At 46.5% G+C, this 22,500-nt stretch overlaps 1 protein-coding gene across 4 annotated transcripts in view; it reads right to left on the bottom strand.

Moving 5' to 3' along the window:
- The window catches only part of lrp1ab (low density lipoprotein receptor-related protein 1Ab), a 256,132-nt gene that overhangs the window by 161,676 nt on the left and 71,956 nt on the right, over positions 1–22,500 (bottom strand). For all 4 annotated transcript variants that reach the window (XM_063208181.1, XM_063208183.1, XM_063208182.1 and 1 more), the window contains exons 4-6: positions 5,692–5,811; positions 5,131–5,259; positions 4,560–4,817 (exon numbers count right to left, since the gene is read on the bottom strand). In XM_063208181.1, coding sequence (XP_063064251.1) covers positions 4,560–4,817; positions 5,131–5,259; positions 5,692–5,811 — 507 coding nt within the window. The remainder of the gene's footprint in view (positions 1–4,559; positions 4,818–5,130; positions 5,260–5,691; positions 5,812–22,500) is intronic.

Raw genomic sequence — 22,500 nt, 5'->3', positions numbered from 1 at the left:
ACGGAGCTTCCCTAAAGTCCTGTCTAGATGTTCTCTTCTCTTCAGCATCTGATCAAACCCTACTTCCTTCTTCGTGGTGCTCCGTGAGAAAGGCAGACTTTTCCAGTCTGTAGCTAAATGTGTGTATGTGTGTGTGTGTGTGTGTGTGTGTGTGTGTGTGTGAGTGTGTGTGTGTGTGTGTGTGTGTGTGTGTGTGTGTGTGTGTGTGTGTGTGTGTGTGTGTGTGTGAGTGTGTGTATGTGTGTGTATGTGTGTGTTGTATGCGTGCATGCATCCTTTTTGTTCCCTTATTAGATCAACCCGTTTGTTCTAAAAGCACACAAAGTTGCTGAAAAAAATGTTCCACTTGTTGTGGATTTTTTTTCCCCCTACGGCTAAATGGGGCATGGGGAAGTAAAACAAAAACACCCAGACATCTAATGGGTCAGCTGTCCTGGGGCCCAGAGAAAGAGGGCCCCCCATTACATTGTATTTGTGTGTGTGTGTGTGTGTGTGTGTGGGGGTGGGGGGGTTGGTGGGGTGGGTCAGCAACCCTGACTGTACCAGACTATGCTGGGCTGGGTCAGGTCAGCCTGGGCTTAGTGCTGCTCTCTGGGAATGCCAGGCTGAGCATGGCTGGGCTGAGTTGAGCTCATTTAGGCTAGTATGTGAATGCCAGACTAGGCTGGGCCGGGCTGAGTTGGGCTGGGTTGAGTGTATTTAGGCTCTCTGAGAATGCCAGGCTAGACTGGGTTGTGCTGGGCTGGGCTGGGCTGGACTGGACTGGGCTGGGCTGGGCTGGGCTGGGTTGTGCTGGGCTGGGCTGGGCTGGGCTGGGCGTATTTAGGCTCTCTGAGAATGCTAGGTTAGGCTGTGATGGGCTGGGCTGGGTTGGGTTAGGCTGGGCTGGGCTGGCTTGGGCTGGGCTGGGCTGGGCTGGGCTGGGCTGGGCTGCTGAGCTGGGCTGCTGGGCTGGGCTGGGCTGGGGTGGGCTAGGCTGGGCTGAGTTGAGTGTATATAAGCTCTCTGAGAATGCTAGGCTAGGCTGGGATAGGGTGGACAGGGCTGAGCTGGACTGGCCTAGGATGGGCCCTCTATCTAGGCAGACTTGTAACTCAACACTAACAAGCAGAGCACTAAATATCTGCCAGCCGTATTTATATGCACTTTCTTTCTTCACCCTAAAGCTCTTAGTGAGTGCTTCTGCAGAGGGGGGCACAGACAGTGCAGTGGCCTGGGTACAGAAGCTAATCCAATGGGATAAATCATCTCATTCTGGGTAAAGATGTCCCTTCTGGCCACAGACAGTACAGTGCACATTGGCTGTGCTATAGTGTGATGCAGATGCAGCCGAATAAATAAATCAACTCAGTCAGTAAAAATGTCCCCGCCTTTTGTCACTGTGGATGGAGCTCGTATTTAAGTTTTACTGTACAGAAAATAACACACTAAATGGCAGCCAAACCAAAGTAAATGGTCGAATTTGCTGAAGGAGGTTATTGAATGGCCATGACATTGACACCATAAAGTTGCCTGGATTTCTAAAACGTATCTTTTTTCCCCTCTAGTCACCTAAGAAGTTCAGCTGCTGTGGCCCTGCCGTGGCCAAACGGTAGGGCACACGACTGCCATGCGGCTGACCCGGGTTCGATGCCCGGGCCCGGGTCCTTTGCCGGCCCTTCCCTGTCTCTGTCTCCCCACTCGCTTCCTGTCATAAATTTCAAACATTAAAAAGAAGTTCTGCTGCCAGAAAATTCATCTTTTTTGCAAAAATTCAGTCTCTCTCCACAGAGGAATTATGATTTCTGTCACTGTGAAGATGTCTTTGGCTGTGCATGTGCATTTACTCCCATAGACAGCACATAGCCACAGTGGTGCGATGTTGCTAGAAATCGATAAATCAACTCAATTCAAGACAATAATTCCCATTTCAACAGCGCAATACTTTTTTCCTTTTTTTTTTTCTCCGTGTGGTTTCCTTTCTGCCCAACACGTCTTGAATAAGTGACAGCGTACTGGGAGGGCTGGCTGGCTTGGTTTACCGCCATTAAGGCCACAGCAACATGCCGTTCTCATTCAGTACATTGAGAAAAAGGAAGGAACTTGGAATGTGTGATTGATTCTGCTTGGCTGCACACTTTCGCAAGCAAGACATTTTTTATATCTTGCCTTGTTGTGTGGTGCGGTGTTTGTGCGGGTAGGGTTTGACTCAGTGATGGAGCACAGCTGAGATCTTTAACACAGAGAGATCTAGAGTTAGAGCGAGATACAGACAAAGAGAGAATGAGGGGTCGAGAGAGTGAGGGACAGAGAGGTAGAAGGAGAAAGAGAGACAGACAAGAGTTACAAAGACAGAGAGAACGGACAGAAAGAGTATTAGTGAAAAAGAGAGAGGCCTTACACATGATGCGTCCACTCCAAACCTGACGGCGTGTTTTGAGCGGCTGTCTGAGACCTACACAGTGTGTGTCGTGCCAGAGCGTGATGGGCGTCAGGACTATAAAATGAGGAGTGACATCGGAGCGGGAAAGTAGTAAAGCATGAGGCGAACCCACATGGCACGCTTAATTAGGATGAATGGAACAACAGGATGAGCCTGGACAAAACCCTTGCTGAAGAAGGGATAGTTCCGACCCCTCCAATCACCACCCTGGCTGAAGAAGGGATAGTCCAGACACATCCATTCACCATGTGCAGTAAAGTAGGAGCCACTTATTTTTTTCCCCTTCCATGCACTTGATGTGCAACTGTCATAACGTCCGAGGTGTTTCAAGCTGGACTTAACAAAGGGACCATAACGGTGTAGTTAAGAAAATATCGTACAAAATCCGTAGCTCCTCCTGCATACACATACTGCAACATCAACCGGCTCCCAATCCTACCATCACTTACTTATACACACTTTTCATACCACCACTACTACACATATTACTGCTCTACCGCATCAGCAATGCAGGCCAGGAGCTAATAGCCTGGCTGGGGGACAGGAGAGAGATGTGAGGACAAGGTTACCTTCTACTCATAGTAACTACAGCCAAAATTAACAGCCAAGGGTACACTACGGCTGCCAAAACAAAATGAAATGCCATTAAAACTAGCAGCAAGTCCACCACAAGCAAATTTTCTGACTTGGACGTCCTCCTAGTTCCAAACCCCTGCACTCACTCACTCACTCAGTCCCTTGAAGACAGCAGCCACAGAAATCTCTTAAAGTAACACCAAAAAGTTCATCTTTCGTCTGTCAACATGTAGGTTGGAAGCCTAGATATGTCTCTCATCGGGAAGTTCAGAGAGATAGCATGCTTCTCCAAACTGCTTTGCTCAGTGTGGTTACAGGCTAAGCGATTTCAGGCATGCTTTACACCCCTTCGAGAATCCACATCAGATATAAAATATATCATTTTACAATTGCGGAAGCTACTAAGTGTTGCTTTAATTGCCCCTGGCTGGATACGTGAAGCAGTAGGGTGAGGGGATATGTTGATGAAAGAGACGTCATTAAAACTAGCTGCAAGCCTACCTCAAGCAATTCACTCAGTTGGATGTCCTCCTAGTTCAACCTCTATATACACTGACTGGCTGACTGACTCACTCACTCACTCACTCACTCACTCACTTGTGGACAGTAACCAAAGATTTAAAGCAGCAAAAACAATTACTTTATTACTGTGGTAAGGTTGTAAAAAATATGTAGGGCTGTTTTAATATCTACACCAACTGACTCACACAATTCATTTGTAAACGGTGGCCATAGATTAAAAGGCCACAGTTTGGGACAACTTCTGTTCTGGCATAGGCGGAGAGACATGGCACACACATACACAACACTACCAGTAGTACTGCATTCACTATTTGTTAATAGCCAGCAATGGGCAGAGCCCCAGGGGGCTACATCAGAGCTACGTTTCCGACCAAGTTATTGAGATGTTGACGAACCGTCATCAATAGCCACTCACATGGATTGACACAGAATTGACATCCACCACCTCAGGGTGATATAAACAACACCAAGGCTTTGTTTCTTACGGTGCCATTCATCAAACAGTCATATTGATGACGCACGTGTCTGTGAAGTGGCATCACATGATATGCACCCTCTGATCAACAGCCATTGATGCAGATCGACACCGATTAAACATCCGCCGCTTCAGAACGTTTACGGGGCAGGCAGAGCGATATGTTGACTACGTCGTGTATGTTGGTGAATCTCTTGGCTTTGAAGATATGGTCCATACATATTGGCTTCATTCCAATATGCGGACTTTCGTCCTCCCTTGCCTGCTTGTGACCTCATGATGATGTCACAGACGACAAAAAAATAATTAAATATCTTGCAAAAGCAAAATTCTAATGTCATTTTCTCATTTGCAATCTCATTTACAAAAAAATGTTGTGGCTAGGCAGACAGCGGGGAAACTATTGTTTTCTCCACGGAGGTGGGGCCAGGAGGCGGGGCGAGGCCAAAAGCACAAGTGGAGGAAGGGAGGCTGCATATTGGAATTTAACCATTCACTCATCAACAGCCATTGATACAAATACAGATCCAACTGCCCAAGACGTAACCGATGTGTGCTACTTACGGTGCAGGCTGAGTGAGATGTTGACAACCCGGATGTCGGTGAAGCTCTTGACGTTCTGGATCTTGCCGCACTTGAGCAGCGTGGTGGCGGGCCCGTCGCCCATGTGGATCCAGCATACCGTGTCCTCCGCATACAGGAAGTCCATGGCCATGGTCTGCTTGGTCGTCACCGAGAAGGTCGTCTGCTGCTGGTTCAGGGTCGTCGCCTGGATACTCTGCGAGTTGGCGATCAGTAGGATGGGCGGCCGATCCGTTGGTGCTGGAGACAGACAGGAGGAGAGAAGAGGGGGAGGGATGAGAAGAGGGAAATGGAAGACCCTGAAGAAAGACTTAGGCCGAGACGTCTGTCTGTCATGCTAACCCACTAAAAAAAAACCACAAGACTAGCAGTTGAGAGTGTGTTTTTTTCTACAAGAAATGTCCAAATGTGTTCGCTCGCACCCAAAGTAGTAAAAAAAAAAAACTGCCATGTAAATGCCATGTAAATCAGAGAGGTCAGAGTAAAGCATTCTAAAAATCTATAAAGCAATATAGAATACACACAATCAAGTGTTGAAAGAGGTTGAGCGTACCATTTTTGGCCTTGCAGGAGCGGTTGTCTGGCTGGGCCAGGTAGCCCTCCACACAGCTGCAGGTGTAGGAGCCGTCCAGGTTGGTGCAGTTCTGACTACACGTCCCGTACACTGCACACTCGTTGAAGTCTGTACACACAGACACGCACACATGGACACACACACATACAGACACACACACAGACACACACACGCGCGCGCACACACACGCACATGCACACGCACACCATGCAGGCATAACGGCTATTAGATGAGACCAGGGGTGAGTCACTTTTCAATTATGCTTCTCAAGTGAAAAATTATGTGTCACACAAATGCAAAATACCTAACTGCATGCCATGATTGCTATGGCACTATGATTTACATGTTTGATATACTTGACATTACATGTTGATTGTATGAATTTCACAGACTTTCAACAAGCCCGGCACTACCATCAGATCATTAGGAAATAGAGAGAAAACAAGAAGAGCACCTTCACATGTTTTGAATAATGGTACAAACTGAATGTGATAAAACTGAACATGATAAAATGAAACACAGAGGAAGTGACTTGAGCACCTTTGCATGTTTTGCCATCCTCAGCCACCTCGTAGCCGTTCCGGCAGTAGCAGACGGGTCCCTCCATGGTGACGGCACACTCATACTGGCAGCCATGGCTCGTACAGTTGGGCTTCAGCTCTGCAGGACAAGACAGACATAGTACAGACACATAACACGTTAGAAGGCTATTTTTATTTCACTCTTAAAACAGGGAGAGGGATGGAAGGGCAACCTCAAAAGATGAATGGAAATATGCGGTTGATTTAGCAAATATAATTGAATATGTGTATAAAAACAAAAACACACATTCGCACACGCACATGCACACACACAGGCACACGGACGGACAGTGCCTGAACAGTTTTCACCCGTCAAAGTGGGGGATGGGTTGACAAATTCACCCGTCTGCGTAAAAATCTACCCGTCATTGGCGGGTGGACGAGTGATTATTTCCATCCCTGATGCATACACACACACACACACACACACACACAGGGTCAGACATGTCTAGAGTCTGCTGAAAGGAGAAGTTCCATCCACAACAAGAGAGCGCCACAACAACAGACTGAGAAGGATTACGGCCACTCGCACTGAACTCCACATAGGTCGGGCAAAAACAAATCAAATGCCTAGACGTGATAAGACACGATGATGGCAAAACAAACAAGGAAACAAAGAGATAAAGAGTCGATAAAAGGAATCAAGGAGGGGGGGTTGGTGGTGGTGGTGGTGGTGGAGAAAGGGGGGGTGGGGATGGATGTAGTTGCTTTTCCAACAAAGCCAGCTGTTTGCAGATCAGCCTAAGATGCTTATCATAATCCAGCCACTATCTCTCCTACTTCTCTCTTGTTCTGTCTCTCCCTCCCACTCATAATTATATCAGATTTCCACAGAGTGCCGGTTTCCAATGAGTGGATACCCAGATGAGTGGAACGGATGTGGGATGGGCATGTTGAGTGAGTGGTGCATCAGGCAGACAATTGGGGACAGGGGTTAGCATCTGGGCTGTATGGCGGCTTCCGATGAGCGGTTACCCAGATGAGAGGAATGGATGAGGGATGGGGGTGTATCATAGAGCCAAATGGAGAGATGGCTGGTACTGGGGTTATGCGTGTATGTGTGCATACATGCATGTGTGCCTCTTATTAGGTCATGTAAGGATAGAAGTAAAGTAAGTAAGTGAAGAATTCTTGCACACCTCCTTGGTCAGGTGCGTAGGAGTGGAACCCCTAGGTCACCAACGTTAAAGCAAAGAAAGCTCCCGCACACTGTTCACATTTGCATGGTTTAATGCAACATTTCAGTCTACTGACCTTCTTCAAGCAATTCGGTCAGTAGACCGAAACGTTGCATTAAACCATGCAAATGTGAACAGTGTGCGGGAGCTTTCTTTGCTTTAGGATAGAAGTAAAGGCCAGTCAGATGTAGCCTGATTATCATCGACTTTCAAATCTCTTCAAGACTTGGTCTGACCTAGAGCACAACAATTTACGTTTCTCAAATGGCATGGTTGACCTACCTCCTTTGGTTTGCTACTGTTTTTTTTCTTCCTGACAATGTGGGAGGAGTTCCCGATTTTTCTGGAGCTGTGAAACGATGTTTGCATTGCTCCTGGCCTGACTAGAAGCAACACTGAAGGTGTTGAGTCACTAGGAGGGCGCAGCCTGGCTAGGTCAGATGGCCACAGACTTAAAAAAAAAAAACCCTAGTTTTAGCAAGCAAGCAAAATCAGTTTGGGCATCAACCAAACTTGTGCTGAGAATTTTTACAGCTGTTCCTCTTAACATGACAAAGCCAGAGCAGGGTGGGGTGAGGGTTAAGAATCGACAGAGCCCAAAGGGAATGTGATGCACAGATGGCATCTTTTAAGTGAGCCGAGTCAGCATGCTGCTAAGGCCAGACAAGGACGATCACCAAAGACATGACTAAGATAAAGGGGGCAGGCTTACAGAAGCGACCGACCGCAAAGGAAGCGTGATGAAGGCATCTGAAGTAAATCAAGTCGTCATGGTGTCAAGAGCTAAGGCCAGACGAGGATCATCACCAAAGTCATGACAAAGACAGGGGGGGTTACGGAGTGACAGACCCCATATAAAAGTGAAGTGCATCTGACGTCAAGCTGATGTGACGCCATGCTGCCCTGGAGGTACAATAAGGCCGGATGAGGATGATCACCAAAGTCATGACAAAGACAGGGGGGTAGGGTCATGACGTGACAGATGATCCCATATAAAAGTGAAGTATATCTGAAGTAAATAGAGTCATGCTGCCTGGAGGAACAAAAGTCATGGCAAAGACAGGCGGTAGGGTTACGAAGTGATAGACCCTGTATAAAAGTGAAGTGCATATGACGTAAGCAGAGTCGCCATGCTGGACAATCACCAAAGTCATAACAAAAACAGGCTAGAGGGGAACGGTTAAGAAGTGACAGACCCCATATAACAGTGTCAAGTACAGAAGGCATCTGAAGTAGGCAGAGTCAGCAGGATGCCTGAACCTGAGGCTAGTTGAGGACGGCCAATCACGGAAGACTACATGTGGCCAAGCATCTCCTCAGATGACCAATCACCACATGACTAGAATGTGACATCACAGAGTAAAGCCATCGTGATTGGCACATGCTGTGTACTAGGGCATGCAGGGACTAATCCATTGCTTCTTGTTTGCTAAACATATTTTGACTGTCTGTGTCTGTCTGTGTCTGTGTGTGAGTGTGTGAGTGTGTGTGTGTGTGTGTGTGTGTGTGTGTGTGTGTGTGTGTCTGTGTGTGTCTGTGTGTGTCTGTGTGTGTCTGTGTGTGTCTGTGTGTGTCTGTGTGTCTGTGTGTCTGTGTGTGTCTGTGTGTCTGTGTGTGTCTGTGTGTCTGTGTGTCTGTGTGTCTGTGTGTGTGTGTGACCATGTGTGTGCGCATGTATTTGTGTGTGGGAGCGCATGTGTGTGTGTGTNTGTGTGCATGCGTGTGTGTGTGGGAGCGCATGTGTGTGTGTGACAGGGAGAGAGAGAGAGAGAGAGAGAGAGAGAGAGAGAGAGAGAGAGAGAGAGAGAGAGAGAGAGAGAGAGAGAGAGAGAGAGAGAGAGAGAGAGAGAGAGAGAGAGAGAGAGAAAGAGCAAAGGTGAGTATGTATGTGCGTGTGGGCGTGCATGTACAATTCTGAGTGTGTGTGGCTTTGCCCAGCTGTTTTGCAGAATATGCTGTGGGCAGAGAGAGAGGCGATGCCAAAGACGCAGCTAACCACATAACCATACAAGCACACAGGCAGGATGGTTAGAGAGAGGCGGAGGAGGAGGAGGAGGAGGAGGAGAACAAACAACTCAGACTCAATATTCAAACAAACAACAGACGGTCTGGACTAAAGAACTGTAATTGAGTTTGACAATATGAAACTCAAAAGATCAACACCATTCCAAGCAGTTAATGCTGACAAGTCGCACACATACTTGTCTCTGTCATACAAGTAGGGACACACACACACAACCCACACAGACAAATTAAGACACACACACACACATTAGAATTGCACGCAGGCACGTACGCACGCACGCAGGCACGCTCGCACTGGGAGAGAAAAGGGTCCTCATTACCGCAATGGGCAGTGAAAATCAGATCGGGGCTTGAGAGACAATGGTGCCGTTGTGGGGCCTGAGAAGTGCAGGGTGCTACATGCCCTGTGCTGAGCTGTGCTGTGCCAGTGTGTGCCATGGCTGGAGTGGGCATGCCATGTACTGTACACCATGCCCTGTGTGCATCACTTTCTATCACTGCCAACCCCACATTGTAAACAAACTCTTCCAGGCAAACACAGAGAATACAGACACACACAGAGAACATACAGGGACACAAAACACAAAGGAAAGCTTCCCAAAGAGAGCCCTCAGCGCAAAATAACCTCACTCTCTTCTTGCCAAGCCAGTTTGTCATTTGCAGCTATCACCAGAGACATGTTTAGGCTACGTATGCAAACATTTCGGGTTTTACCCCTTCTTCAGACGTCTGAAGAAGGGGTAAAACCCGAAACGTCACGAAAAAATAAAATGCTGGGAGCAAAAGAAATCCTGGTCGTGCAGCTGACTTTTTTTCTCTGAATCATCTAGTCACTTGTGGTCCTGCTCCCAGGTCAGACGTTCCTGTGGATGTGCGAGCTTTCCACCATTACCTCTAGGCTACGTATGCAAACAAACAATCAGGACCCCGTTTCTAGACAGTGTCGTTGCTAACTGAGTTAGCAACTTACCTGGTTGCAATGCAATTTCCGATAGGCAACTTACTACGTTGCTAACTAGTTAGCAACAATACTGTCGAGAAACAGGGTCCTGATTAAGTAGCATGGTTTTAACACGCATGCAAAAGTTCAATAAAAACTAGGGGAGGAGAGAGAGGTCCATTCCACTTTCAACTGAGGACTCATCTTCTCACTTACTGTATGCATCTCCCAAGTATATAAGTATTTAAATGGTGTTTAAATACAGCTCTCAGACCCAGTGGGGAGCCAGCAGGCAAGCCATTAGGCTCTAACGAATGGACTCAATTAGAGCTCAGATGAAGAGGAATGCAGTATCATTATTTAGACATTATGTAACTAAAGCGGCTGAGGTGGAGGCTGAGGCTGGGGCTGGGGCTAAAGCTGAGTTTTGAGATGGGGTTGGGGTTGGAATATTGAGGACTGAGGTTGCATGCATGCATTCCACACAGGAAGACCCATGAAAAAAGGCAAGTTCTATACCCATGATGCATTGCAAACATGCCCTAACCACTCGTAGTGTGAGTGAGTGAAGGTGGGAGGGAAAGGGCTGCTGGGGTCACGGAAGGGTGGGTGGAAAAGATGAATGAGGTGACCATTTCACTTATTCCAGCGATATACTACAACAGCCCTATAAGCCAGGCGATCCCCTCTCTCTCTCTCTCTCCTCCTCCTCCATCCTCCTGCCTCCACCAATCCCCCCACTCATAAAAACCCACCTGCGGTGAGGCAAGTGCTATGTGGACAGCACTGTATATGGGCCGTGCAAAATCGAGTGCCCGTCCATTTCGGAGGATAATATTTTGCAGGGAACGGGCCAGTGATCTAATCTGCTAAACTGCTTTTCCCCACTGGAGGCCGACGAGGTTGGAAGCAGAGGCCTGCTGAGAGGATGAGCTGATATAGGGGAGCAGGACGGAGGAGAGAGGAGAGGAGAGGAGAGGAGAGGAGAGGAGAGGAGAGGAGAGGAGGGGAGAGGAGAGGAGAGGAGAGGAGAGGAGAGGAGCAGGGGGCAAATGGGCAAGTGGGCAAGTGGGCAAGTGGGCAAGAGGGCAAGAGGGCAAGTGGGCAAGTGGGCAAGAGGGCAAGAGGGCAAGAGGGCAAGAGGGCAAGAGGGCAAGCAGAAGGGGAGGCATGGAGGGAGGAGAGAGAGGGCCACAGAGTTTGAGGGGAGAGGGAGATATTGGGTAGATGTTGGTAAGCATGTGGGTGAGAGCAGGTGAGAGCAGAGAGGAAGTGAGTTGGGGCAGGATGGAGGGCTGGGTTGAGAGGCAGAAGAGCAGGAGAGATGGAAGGGAGACGAGAGGAGTGGAGTGGAGTGAAGTGGAGCGGAGGCAAGCAGGGGGCAAGTGGCCAAGCAGAAGCCTGCTGAGAGGATGAGCTGATGCTAAGGGCTGGGGAGTGGGATGGAGGCAATCGGGTGGATAGAGGAACAGAATAAAGGGTGCAATGGAGAATGGATGGAGGAGGGCTGGAATGTGAGAGGGACGGACAGAAGGATGCAGGCAGTGGCTGGCCAGGGAGCAGGGAAGTGGGCCGAGGAAAGGGATGGATGGCAGGACAGCTGGGAGAGATGGAGGGTTGGATAGATGCAGTCGGGTGGACAGGGGGGCAAGAAGGACAGGGCAGCGAGATGGATGGAGGGAAGAAAGGCCGGCAGGCTGGGGCCCATAGGGCTGGATGGGGGCAGGGGGAGACGAGCGATCGGTTAAAGGGGGGGGGGGGCAATTGGGTGGAGGATAGGCATTCAAACGGGGCAATCAAGAGGGATGAGCATAAGGCGGTCTGGCGGATAGGCAGGCTGGGAGGAAGAATAACAGGTTGGGCAGAGTAGTATGGTCAAAAATACTGAATCAGACCAAGATATCGCAAATGACGCCCACTCAATGCAAAAGCATGTGCTCAAGTTGGGTCTCCTAAGGGGGCGTTGTCCCCTACTTCTTCTCTTTTTGAGGTGTTTGCGCAAGAAGGTCTCCTTAACCGAAGGTCTCCTAAAGGGGCGTTCACCCGACATAAAGTGGATACCGGAAAAGAAACAAAATGACGCTTCTTGTTAGATCCACTTTCTTTGGTATGGCAGTCAGCTGGTTCTCTGGGAGGGAGGGAAGGAGTGAGGGAAGGAGGGAGGGAAGGAGGGGGGGTTTGTTGTTGTGCAGAATTGGAGGGTACAGTAGGAGGGCAGGGAGGATGAGCTCTTGGCTCGTGCTCGCTCTGGGGGAGCTGACGCCCATCACGCAACACCAGGCAGCAGTCATCCCCATCAGCCTCTAATGCACTCTCTCTCTCTCTCTCTCTCTCTATGTTATGCACGCTCTCTCTCTCTCTCTCTCTCTATGTTATGCACGCTCTCTCTCTCTTTCTCTCTCTTCCTTATGCACACTCTTTCTCTCTCTTTGTTATGCATGCTCTCTCTCTTTCTCTCTCTTTGTTATGCATGCTCTCTCTCTTTCTCTCTCTCCGTTATGCTCTCTCTCTCTCTCTCTCTCTCTCTCTCTCTCTCTCTCTCTCTCTCTCTCTCTCTCTCTCTCTCTCTCTCTCTCTCTCTCTCTCTCTCGCACGCTCTCTCTCGCACGCTCTCTTACTCTCTCTGTCTCTCTGTCTCTCGCTTTCTCTGTGTCCCTCTTTCAACAGCAGGAGTAGTAAAACAAACTGCCCTGATCGGCTGAATGCCTACTACGTACTAGGGCTGTAACGATATTGTATCGAACCGAGAAATCGTGATACACAGACTCACGATACTGTATCGTGATACAAGGAGCCAGTATCGTGATACACCCTTTCAAAGTTTTGACACACATCAGTCCAGAAAACTACCACATGATATGAAGTGATGGTGCTTCCAAGCTTCAAATCATCATAACATTATATATATATTTTTTTTAAATTATTTGTAGCCTCTTGTAACCTATTCTACCCACAATCTATCCTAGTTTTATTCATAATTTTATTTTATAACATTGGCAAATGAGAAATCATGGGGTGTATCGAATCGTAGGTCAAAAATCGGGATACGAACTGAATCGGGAGTTGAGTGTATCGTTACAGTCCTACTACGTACACTACACACTTTTTTTGGAACCTGTACAGTACCTGTGTGCTGATGACCCACTTTGTCAGGCGTGTTATGACAAAGCTTCAGTGTAGTGGGTACAGTACACCTTGGGAGCCTGGGGAGATCTGTTCTCAGATCAGTCATTTAATGACCTCCTGTCACCGCCCTGCTATGCAGTGAATGCACTGGATTGTTATTGCTTTGTTTCTTTTGTTTTTAGAGGACGGCTGTCCGCACAAACTGATAAATAACACAACCGTACATAGCTACCAAAGCTGAAGTGATCGCCCTTGCGAGTGGAATGTCAGCGGGTGAGACTTTTTCTTTGTTTGTCTGTCTTTTTAAAGGACAATTCCCCTCTCCGCACAAACTGATAAATAACGCCACCTTACATAGTGCTAGAGCAAAGCCAAAGTGGTTGTCCTCTATGGGTTGCATCAGTAAAATGGAGGACAGGCCCCAAAGGTGGGAGAGGGAAGAGGGAAAGAGAGGAAGAAGGAGAAGGCTGCATCAAACACCCGCCTTTTGAAAATCATGCTCTGCTTCTGCAGTATTGCTCCTAACGTATACTAACGCAACGTCCTTGTAAAAAATAGCAAAGTTGATCAATGTCAAAGGGAGGCACACTATGCTTGTAATTTTGAATGGCAGTGAATGAGTATTTTTTTTTGCAAAATCAGTGAAAAGTACTTTTTTTTGCCTATTTTGATCAAAACTAGAAAATATATTAATTTGGGAGAATGGTCCAGATGCCTTTCCACTTTCCCTGATTTTAAACCCCATGTGCATGCGTTCGGCAGCCTTCCTTTAACTTCCTTCAGATTTTAGCCCCCATGCGCTTATCTTTAAGCCATGTTTGAACACCCATGTACCCAATCCGTTAGCGATTTTGGGCTTTTGGGGCCTTGATATCAAAAGGGAACAGGAGTATTCTTCCAAATGACTTTCCTCACTAGTTTTGCTAGATTTAGCTAAAAACAGCAATTCAAATCAAATCATGTTTTCTAGAACTTAACAAGCAATACAAGTTATGATAGTGGAAAGGAACAATGCTGCATGAGCAGAGCAGTATTTTTGCCAAGTTTAATTTTCAAGGGGCATTTGGTGCACCTTAATGTGGCTGCTTTTATTCAGGTGCAGAACCTTTCCCTACTCTGCAGCAAGTACATGTACAGTATCTTAACCTACCTCTCGCCTGTCTGCTTGACTGGTCCAGGGTTTTAGGGCACGGATAAAAATTTCATGTTTTCTGCTAACTGCTGCTCGCCACCCAATCAATATTTCACAGCTGACAAGCAGCCAGAGCCAGCAAAGGAGAAGAGGACAGCGGGAGGGAGGGAGGGAGGAAGGGAAAGAGAGAGAGAGAGAGAGAGAGAGAGAGAGAGAGAGAGAGAGAGAGAGAGAGAGAGAGAGAGAGAGAGAGAGATGGGGTGGGGAGCGTGGGCACTGGGCAGGTAGAGGCTAGCAGGAGGGGGATGTGAGGAGAGGGGGATGTGAGGAGAGGGGGATGTGAGGAGAGGGGGATTGAGGAGAGGGGGATTGAGGAGAGGGGGATTGAGGAGAGGGGGATTGAGGAGAGGGGGATGTGAGGAGAGGGGGTGTGACTCATGTGACATTCTTGGGTACAAACTGCCGTACTGTGCACATTTTAAAGTGCACCTTTCAATGTGCAAGATCCCCTCTGCGCACAACACCATGTGCAGCAAAGTCCTCATCATCATTATTATTGCCAGTGGCCATGTTCCTGATGGCTGCCATTTCAGTCCCCTCACCCCCCCTCTTACTTCTAGCGAAGAGACAAGACACCCACTTCACCACCATATGTGCTTACTGTCAGTTTAACGGTCTGCCTTTTCAACGGTCTGACATGATACACACGTCCCAAACAATGCATATCAAAAATCCACCTACAACAAAAAACCCCTCCATCCCCGTCCCTCTGTACAAGCATCTAGAGAAGAGAGACTCATACCACCAGCCACGTGTGCTTTGCTGTTTGACATTTTTTTGTCTAGTAGTTAAAGAGAAAACACGCACATCCGTCTCAAAAAATTGGGTGCAGGACCAACAAAAATACAAGGAAAAAATTGAATGAAAAGTCCGCGACACCAAGCTCCCGTTGCTCTTTTTAATGTATTATTAAAAAGAGCAACGGGAGCTTGGTGTCGCAGACTTTTCATTCAATTTTTTCCTTGTATTTTTTTGTCTGTCTTGACCTACATTTCCCTACACATCTTCACCTTCATCTCCATTGCAGTCCCCGAACCCCTCAAGTGCTCATGTGCTTGTTGTCAATTCTTCTTCAGAGAAGTAGATGTGTGCACATCCCACCCGATGGGCCAGGTGCAGGACAATGAGAGTAGATTTGCCTGATGAAGACCTGAAGGTCGAAACGTCGCTCGATTAAATAATACATAGACAAGCAGTGTCGCGGACTTCTCTTTTTTCACTTGTTGTCAATTCTGCCTGTGCTTTTTTCTTTGTATGATGCAACCTAAATTCTCATACACATCCCCCCCATCTTTACTTCCTACAGTGCATCCGTTTTACTCAACATCTTGTGGAGACACACCCACACTATAGAGAGAGAGAGAGAGAGTGTACTTTATCATACAAAGCTGTTCTCAGATGCTTTCCCCTAGCTTAAATTACTTATTCTTATTATTTTTATTTTTTATTTAATTTGTTTCATTTTATTTTATTTTATTATTATTTTTACCTTATGTTTTATCTTAATGTTTTTAAATGCTTTTTGACTCTAATTCATTTCCTTCTTTCTTCCCTGTTTCCTTTCATTTACATTTGTTAACTTTGTGAAGCACATTGAGTTGCACCTGTGTATGAAATGCGCTATATAAATAAACTTGCCTTGCCTTGCCTTGCCTTGCCTTGCCTTGCCTTGCCTTTATTGTCCCCAAGGAGAAATTTGTCTTGGGGTTTACCCACTGCATTGTATTCAGTACTCACATACCCAGCATACATTCATACAACATGACATAGAAACATAAAAACATAGAAAACAAAGAGTAACATTGAGCGGTGCACTGCTTGAGTATGGCGTGTCTATCTGTCATTAAGCTACCTCCATGACCTTGCTGTGAATTTAACAATCTGGGGTTTATTTAGGAATCATATTCATATCGGCCTACTATACATGCCCCCATCCTTGTTCTCTACCCCTTTAGTGCATGCTTTTTACACATCATCTTGTGAACAGACAGGGACTCCCACACTACTGTCAGTTTAATGGTGGTCTGCCTTTTTTCTGGTGTGACCCACATTCCCACATACACATCTTACACATCTTCACGATCACATCACAGTCACAGTCTCCTAATCCCTCAAGTGCATCTTACTCAGCCAGTAGAGTCACAGGCACCCACACCACCACCACAATGTGCTTGCTGCTGCCAGTTCAATTGCATTTCAACTGCAAGGGAAACTGGTTCAAATCTTTGCCACGTGACCCATATCTCCATATACATCTTGCCCATCTTCATGTTCACATCAATCACTGTCCCCCAACCCCTCCTGCTTCTCACCCAGCATCTAGTGGAGACACATGCACCCATACCACCGCCATCATGTGCTTGCGGTCAGTTCCGCCTAGGTTTTTTTTTTGTCTGCTGTAACCCAAATTCCCGTGGGCCTACACACACATCCTCCACTCTTGTCCCTCTTCAGTGAACGCTTTTCACACAGCATCTAGTGAGGAGACAGGAGCCAACATCATTGTCACTTAAACCGCTTGCCTTTTTTTGTCTGATGCAACCCACATAACCATGTACATCATACACATCTTCATCTGTCAAATTCATCCCATCCCATTCTGTCCCCCAACCCAAACATGCTTTAGTTCTTACCCAATGTCCAGTGAGTGGAGACACAGGTGCCCACACCACCACCATGGCACCACATGTTTGTCGTCAGTGCCTGATGCCAGCCACATTCTCAAATCAAAGTCAAAGTCAAAGTCAAAGTCCTTTATCCTCCTGACTACCAGCAGTTCATTTTGGTCCTCTCTAGAGGACATTTGTAAACCGCAATATCTCCCACCCCATACACACTACTGTGCTAACTCCCAATGGTCTTTGAAGAGGACATTCAGAGCTTTCCAATGATACCATGTGTGTAGGGGTGGGGTTTTGGGAACTTTCTATTTCTATGCAAGGAAAATGGTGTCCATTAAAAATAGGCCGCTTTTGGCTAAAGGGAAAGTAAATGCATAATACTTTAAAGTGGGCAATTATTGTCTTAAAACATAATCTTTATATGTTATTTCAATCTCTTCAGAGCACAATTAAACCATTTCTAAATTAATGTAACATTATTTAATTCCCATATTTAGGCGTTAAAGAAATGTCCTCTAAAATGGACATTGGTAGTGACATCTTCCATTTTGTTAGTATTTTTCTAGTCAGAAAGTCAGTATCAGAATCAGAAGGAGAGACACTTTACAGCACATTATTGATAAATAATCCTAGATGTGATGTTTGAGTAAGATGCTGAAGATTCAGAGACCTCTTAGGATTCATTTCAAGCAGGAAAAGTAGAATCAGAACAAGCAGAACATTCCCTATTGATGCATTTGTCGCCCCATGTGGAGCATGACTCTGATGTGTGTCTGAACTTTGCAGGACAATATTTCAACCAAAAATTAAATTAAGACTAAATTAATCCTATAGACATGAACACGTGTTGGTTCCAGAGATAATAACCCATATTTCACACATCAGAACTATAAAATTAGTCAACTCTGGTGAAATTTCTGAGTTGAGGGACAACATGTCATTTAAGCTTCAACTGCAAGTCCAGTTGCTTAAAACAAATTTGCTTTGACTTGAGATGACCTGCATGAATGATAATGGTCACAGACACATCCAGTTTCCACCTCAAACCAATAAAACACTCATTGTAAACTCATAAATGCTCAAATTTACTAATTATTAAACTGATTGTTGTGCTTTTTCATCCAGATTGATTGATAGCAATTAAGGTACATTTTCAATGTACGGCCTTCCAATGTCCACTGTAATGGACACATTAAATCTTTAAAATAAAAAATAAAAAATCGAAAAAAAAGTTGTCAATCTCATTTTTTGCCTTCAAACAATTGGGGGAGTAAAAAAAACAAAGATTTTTAAACTTTTTTTCCCCTGGTAGTCAGGAGGATATTTGCCATTTGTGCATGGACTAATAGTCTTCTCTTCCACATCCCCCATCCAAATCCGTGCCAAACCAGATAACGAGCCATATCTCTATGGTGCTTCACCAGAAAACCGTGGCCTTGAAGCTTATTTATACTCAGGTGTTTATTCAACAATGACCAACCAAGCAGTACTGGTAAAAGCAATGACATCTGGGTTGATGAACCTAACAAAAATTGCAACACTCATCTCTTGCCAAAACAAAAACTTAATTCACTTCAACTTAAGGCTCATCATTTCACTCGGTCACACAGACCTTCATCAGAGACACCACCATCCCATACCAGCAGCAGCAGTCGTTAAGCAGTCGTTAGGTGCTTCAGGTTACAATTACCACGTGCAGTCTGGTCGTAATATTGAGGAAACTCCAGCCCATGCACCTGCAAGCACTCAGCTCTGGCCTGAATGAGCTCACCGTTTAGCAGTGCACTCGGGAGACAGGCGTCCTTAACACAGGACAGTAAAAGACATTACCAGTAAACTTAGCCTCGACATGTCTCTGTCCTTTGTAGGCTTCAGGGAGAGGAGAGAGCTTTACTGCTCAGTATTAACCTGCTGCCCTTAGCCAAGATACTGAGCCACACCCACTCCCTGACCCCCACACCTACTCCTCGACCCTCCGCACGCACACGCACGCACACGCACGCACGCACGCACGCACGCACGCACGCACGCACGCACGCACGCACGCACACCTTCCGATGACTTCCTAACATCAGTCCGGATTTACATTCCTGCATCGGTCTAAAATGAATGAACACGATGAAGTGACTGTTAAAGAAAAAAACACAGCAAATATGAAAGAAACTGCTTGGCTTGGGAGAGTATTTTTCATGCAAGTGAAAGGATTTACTTGTAGTTCTGATCACTTATTTCTGTGTAAATGCCCAGGGGGGGTTAGTGGTGATGAAACGGCACACGTGCACCATACACATGGGGACCATTTGTGTTTGCACAAACACACCAGCACAGACCACTGCGACCCCACATCCAAAGAGCTCATCACATCGATCTGGCTTTGCATTCCCGTACAAGTCCAAAGATGATTATCGGATTACTCCAGAGAAAGAATAACAACATCCATGATGGGGGAAAAACACATGGATAAGAGGGAGGGATAAAAACACATTGTTTTCTCCCAAAGTAAGGCAGATGATTTATTTCTGCTTCTGAAAATTCCTTTCCAACTCATTTTTTCTTCTTCTAATAATAATACATTTCTGTGTAAATTCCAGGGAATCAAGGGCGCTGTGTGATGCAACTGCTTTTTGGAAATGCAGGCCAGGCACACGAGTGGGTGGCAGTGTGTATTTGCCAGGCACTGTGTGTGTGTGTGTGTGTGTGTGTGCGCGTGTGTGTGTGTGCGTGTGTGTGCGCGTGTGTGTGTGTGTGTGTGTGTGTGTGTGTGTGTGTGTGTGTGTGTGTGTGTGTGTGTGTCTGTGTGTGTGTGTGTGTGTGTGTGTGTGTGTGTGTGTGTGTGTGTGTGTGCGGGTGTGTGTGTGCCAGGGACTATTTGCACATGGTTAGCAGGCCCTCCTCACCACCAGGACAGCAAACAGAACAGAGTCCAGAGCAGAGACAGAGCGTAAGCACACACACACGCGTGCGCACGCACACACACACACACACACACACACACACACACACACACACGCACACAATCAGTCAAACACACACACACACACGCACACAATCAGTCAAACACACACACACACACACACACACACACACACACGCGCTGACGCACACACCCAACACACATGAAATCACACACACAAACACGCACACACAAGGCCCCCCGAGTTACTAATCACATCAGTCATTGGCCAAACAAAATGAGTCCATGTTGTACAGCCTGTATTCACACGGCTCAAAAGACAACCGCGACCAACCTATTTACACACTGCCGCAATACAGGGAAGCAGGTGGGAGTGACCCAGATACAGACACAGCGCAGAAAGCACACGTCTCTACACTCACACACAGCAGAAAGCACACGTCTCTACACTCACACACACACAGCAGAAAGCACACGTCTCTACACTCACAAACACAGAAGAAAGCACACGTCTCTACACTCACAAACACAGCAGAAAGCACACGTCTCTACACTCACAAACACAGCAGAAAGCACACGTCTCTACACTCACAAACACAGCAGAAAGCACACGTCTCTACACTCACAAACACAGCAGAAAGCACACGTCTCTACACTCACACACAGCAGAAAGCACACGTCTCTACACTCACACATAGCACACAAGGCACACGTCTCTACACTGGTTACGTGGCGCTATTCCGACATGTCGCTATTCCGACGTTAATGTCTATTGTCGGAATACCGACACATTTTCCACCGTCCGCCGCTATTCCTACATGCTGCTATTCCGACATCCCTAACCTTAACCCTAACCCTAACCCCTAAAAAGTGTCGGAATAGCGGCATGTCGGAATAGCGCTATGTCGGAATAGCGATTGCCCCCCCTCTACACTCACACACAGCAGAAAGCACACGTCTCTACACTCACACACAGCACACAAGGCACACGTCTCTGCAGATACTGTAGGCCTACAACTATTGGGACACAGCATGTAAAGGCCAAATCTTTACATGCATACAGTACATCTGGGTCAATGACGTTGTAGTAGTAACACAGGTCAGGGTGATGCAACCACAGCTAATGCCAATACAGTATGGATTACATTATGTTTCTTTTGTTTTTTAACGGATTATCTAAGAAGCATATTGCTTGCACTACATTAGTAGTTAGAAGTTAGCAGTTGCTAATTCATTTACAGCCTTTAGCACTGGCTGTACCACCTGACATCTGAGCCCTAAAAAAACCTGCTTACAGCTACTGTATGGACGTGTTAAGCCTAATTTATGCTTTTTCCCCTTTTTGTGCTTTTTTTTTTGCTAATTTATGCATTGTTTAGGCGGCAAACCTGTAAATATTCTGCGAAATATGAAATCAATGTTCTCTGTCCTCAGTGTTGCCAGATGTGTCTGACCAAATCCCGCCCAAAAGGTTCTCAAAAAACGTCAAAATGCGGTAAATTCCGCCCAAATTCAACAAATTACATTGACTTCTATGGGCCCAAAATGGCTTAAAAAAAACGCCAAATGGCCAATTTTTCCCGTTTTTACCCACAGACGCTCGTCCCAAGTAGCCCAATTGGGCGGGCACCCACCCAATCTGGCAACACTGCCCAAAGGACGCAGAAGCATAAGTGTAATCTGCTCTTTAGTGTGCAGGCATCTACTGAGACAAAGGCCTACATGCACAGAAGCAGCCAGGTCTCACTGGGGCCTGATGTCTTAAAATAGTCATTGCACCACATGTGGACAGAGTAAAATAAATACATAAACACAACAGCATATGACAAATGACATCAGAGTAATGGATGACTCTTTGTAGCACTGTATCTCCCCAGATAACACATGTAAAGATAGAGGTAGGTCTTTAGGGTGTGTGTTTATTTTTCGAACACACCTACATGCACAATCGCACACTGAAACTTGAAAAGAACTAGGCCACGGAAAGGCAATATATATCTCATTTGTGCGTAGACAGACACACACACATATAGCATGCACACACACAAGGATTAAAACACACACATGCAGGCACACAAGCATAATTTGGTGTACAAAAATAAAACACAATAAAAGCAAGAACTGTCTTCCTATTTTTGCATCCCTGTTTAATCAGTTTAACACACACACACACACACACACACACACACACACACACACACACACACACACACACACACACACACACACACACACACACACACACACACACACACACACACACACACACACACACACACACACACACACACACACACACACACACACACACACACACCTGCCCAGTGCAACGGCACACCTCCAAGTCAGCCAGTCGTCCATGGCTCCAGGCCCCGTAATAAACAGGGCCTCTATCAGGACCATAAACCCATAAAGAAGCCCTGTAATAAGGCATCACGGAAAAGGAGGGAGGGAGGGAGAGAGAGAGAGAGAGAGAGAGAGAGAGAGAGAGAGAGAGAGAGAGAGAGAGAGAGAGAGAGAGAGAGAGAGAGAGAGAGAGAGAGAGAGAGAGAGAGAGAGAGAAAGAAAGAAAGAAAGACAGAAAGAAAGAAAGAAAGAAAGAAAGAAAGAAAGAAAGAAAGAAAGAAAGAAAGAGAGAGAGAGATAGAGAGAGAGAGAGAGAGAGAGAGAGAGAGAGAGAGAGAGAGAGAGAGAGAGAGAGAGAGAGAGATAAACAGATAGCAACTCGGCCGGTTGATCCCGTGACAACAGTAGTGACGGCACAGCACGGGG

This window comes from Engraulis encrasicolus, chromosome 10 (assembly GCF_034702125.1).
Source record: "Engraulis encrasicolus isolate BLACKSEA-1 chromosome 10, IST_EnEncr_1.0, whole genome shotgun sequence".
Lineage (NCBI taxonomy): Eukaryota > Metazoa > Chordata > Actinopteri > Clupeiformes > Engraulidae > Engraulis > Engraulis encrasicolus.
The sequence above is the reverse complement of the archived record's forward strand: the minus strand, read 5'-3'. Positions and strand labels throughout refer to the sequence as shown.